At 38.8% G+C, this 2606-nt stretch overlaps 1 protein-coding gene across 1 annotated transcript; it reads right to left on the bottom strand.

Moving 5' to 3' along the window:
• Positions 1-225: 225 nt before the first annotated feature.
• LOC111493783 (auxin-induced protein 22D-like) lies at positions 226-1432 on the bottom strand. The gene is made up of 4 exons (XM_023143633.1): positions 1094-1432; positions 805-1016; positions 625-724; positions 226-308 (listed from the first exon to the last, which is right to left on the bottom strand). Exons 1-4 carry the CDS (start codon positions 1300-1302, stop codon positions 230-232), a joined length of 600 nt encoding a protein of 199 aa, XP_022999401.1. The 5' UTR covers positions 1303-1432; the 3' UTR covers positions 226-229.
• Positions 1433-2606: the final 1174 nt, after the last annotated feature.

Below are 2606 nucleotides of genomic sequence, written 5' to 3'. Positions count from 1 at the left end.
AAAAAAAAAAAAAAAAAAAAAAAAGTATTTTTTGGGTCTTCTTTCTCAACCTCTCTCTCTCCTAAAAGAAAATCAAGATCTGATTTTTCATAAAAATTTACACGACAATTTGGTCGGATCATCGGAGCTGTCGCCGGCGAATCCACGGCGGCTGTGATGAACTTCGGCAGCTTTTCCGATGATCATAAAAAAGAGAGCCATTTGGGTGCCCTCTGATCCCTTTTCTTCTTCACACTGATCCACAGCTCAACCCTTTGGCTTCTGATCCCTTCATGATCCTAAGCTTCTTGCATGACCCCATGAACATTCTACAAATTTTCAAATAAACCCACCGTTAGTTACTTGAACCAAAACCTAAACCTAAACCGAATCTCATGATCAACGAAAAAAATTATCGAACATCGCCGTTACAATAAAATAGTTCGTGGGTTGATTTGGGTTATTTTTGTTCAAAAATATACTACTTGAAAAATTGAGTCGGATCTAAAAAAAACAATAAATTATTCTGGTTGGTTCAATAATTCAGTTGAGTTGGATTGATCCGATTAAAAACGTTCTAGATATGTATGAAACTACGAGAAAAAAGTTGCAGGCTTGTTATTTTAGGTAGAGATTGAAACTTACTCCCAGGGAACGTCACCAACGAGCATCCAATCGCCATCTTTATCTTCATAAGTCAGAACAAATTCCGACCCGTTATACCCTTCTCTCTCACAAAACTTACCTACAAGAACACGAAGAAAATTGAATATATTTTCATTCTAAAGCGATTATGATCTCGAGATCCATGTTTAAGAAAATTACCAAGAGAGAATTTGAACATGTTCTCCAAAGCTTGAAGAAGCTCAGGATATCCTTGATAGGTTTTGAGATCAACTTTCCTTAGAAAAGGAGCTCCATCCATGCTAACTTTTATGAACATCCCTCCCGCCGCCGCCGCCACCTCATCTTTTTTCTTAGCTTGAAAACAATTCTTTCTGAACGATCTCACCGGCGGCCACCCCACGACTTGTGCCCTGAAAAGTTCAAATCTTTTCGTCAAATTCTATTCAAATAAGAGATAAAGTTTGAGTTTTTATTTTGAGGTGCTTACTTGGTGGGTGGGGGATTTTCTTGGGCGGATTTAGTGAGATCGGAGTTATTATCCCGGCCGGATTCCAGTGGGTTCTGGTCGTCGGAGGGCAAAGCTCTTTTGTTGGAGATGATTCGATTGATCGTAGAAGATTGATCGTCCGGCGAAGTTCCCGGCAAGCCTAATCGGAGCTCGGTGGCTTCCAAATTGAGATCTTTCTCGAACGCCATTTTTTTTCCTTCTCTGAAATGGGTTTCTTGAATTTTCTGATGCGTTGTGTTTTATTTTCTCGGGAAACAAACAGAAAGTGCAGAAGAGAATCAGAGGAGAAATGAAGTGCTTGTTAAACTCAAATAACACTCAAACGTATTTTATAGAAGGCGATTAAAGCAAAAGGGGCTATAATTTCCCCACTTCCCTACTTGGCGCGTGTTTAACACGCGCACCAAATTAAAACTTCAATTTTATTTTATCTTAAGTTATATTTTATTTTGATTTCCTATTATTCTATTTTAATCTTCAATTTTACACCCAATAAAAAAAAAATAATAATAATATAATGAAAATAACGCAGTGAAAATCAAATAAAGTCATGTTTTTTTCGTAGATTCCCATCAAAGCATGAACAAGACGGAATGAAAGCTTTTAAAATAGAGTAAATTTGAAATTCTCCCAACTTAAAACCGAAACCCTAATTTGGAAACTCTAATTGGGTCATATGAAGCACGTGCATGAAACAACTGAGTCACGATCTATAGTTTTCGACAGTGTTTGGGGAATGTTCAAATTTCATGATTTCAATGCGAATTTCGAGGAAAAAGAGCCTATGAGACTGTAAGTACACGCTTAATATCAAGCAATTTGATTCATAAGATCTAGCTAGTACATGAATAATTAAATTAAAACAGTGAAAAATCGAACTATAGAGATACGATCGTGACTTAAGGGCTCTGACCCTACGGTTTTTAGAGCAGTGTTGAACTGCCATCGGACCCGAAAGCTTAATTAATTAAAAAGGGAATTGAGGAGAAAGAGAGGAGTAGGGCCAAGGAGAGTGGGGTAGGGAACATGGGAAGGGCAAGGGGAATCAAATAGGTAAGAGGTGGGGACATGGGCAGGTAAGGGTGTTTGGGTAATGAGCTACACAAATTAAAGGAGGGTGTCTTTGAATTTTAAGGGCAAAAGGCCCTTTTGAATCCAACGGTTGAGGATGGAGATTAGGGAAAGGAGAATTAAAAGGTGATGTATTGAGAGCCGTTGGATTGCGGATTGGTCCCACATGGGGTGCTGTTTTTGGGTGAGACAAGCATGGTGGGTAGTAATGGTATGCCCTTAAAACCTCTTTAAAAACTACATGCTATGGCGGTTGGGGCAGCCATCCCATGTGCTCACTTCCACCTTATTAAAAACTTCCCTCCCTCTCTCTCGGTTGGTCTCGAGAAATAACATGGCTACTAATTTACACGGTTAGATGTATGGAAGAAAGAGAATTTACCGAATATAATTTGAACTCGTGTAAAGTAGTCGCTACGAA

This window comes from Cucurbita maxima, unplaced genomic scaffold, assembly GCF_002738345.1.
Source record: "Cucurbita maxima cultivar Rimu unplaced genomic scaffold, Cmax_1.0 Cma_Scf00019, whole genome shotgun sequence".
NCBI classification, from domain to species: domain Eukaryota; kingdom Viridiplantae; phylum Streptophyta; class Magnoliopsida; order Cucurbitales; family Cucurbitaceae; genus Cucurbita; species Cucurbita maxima.
Note: the sequence above shows the minus strand (reverse complement) of the source record. Positions and strands in the feature narration are given on the sequence as shown.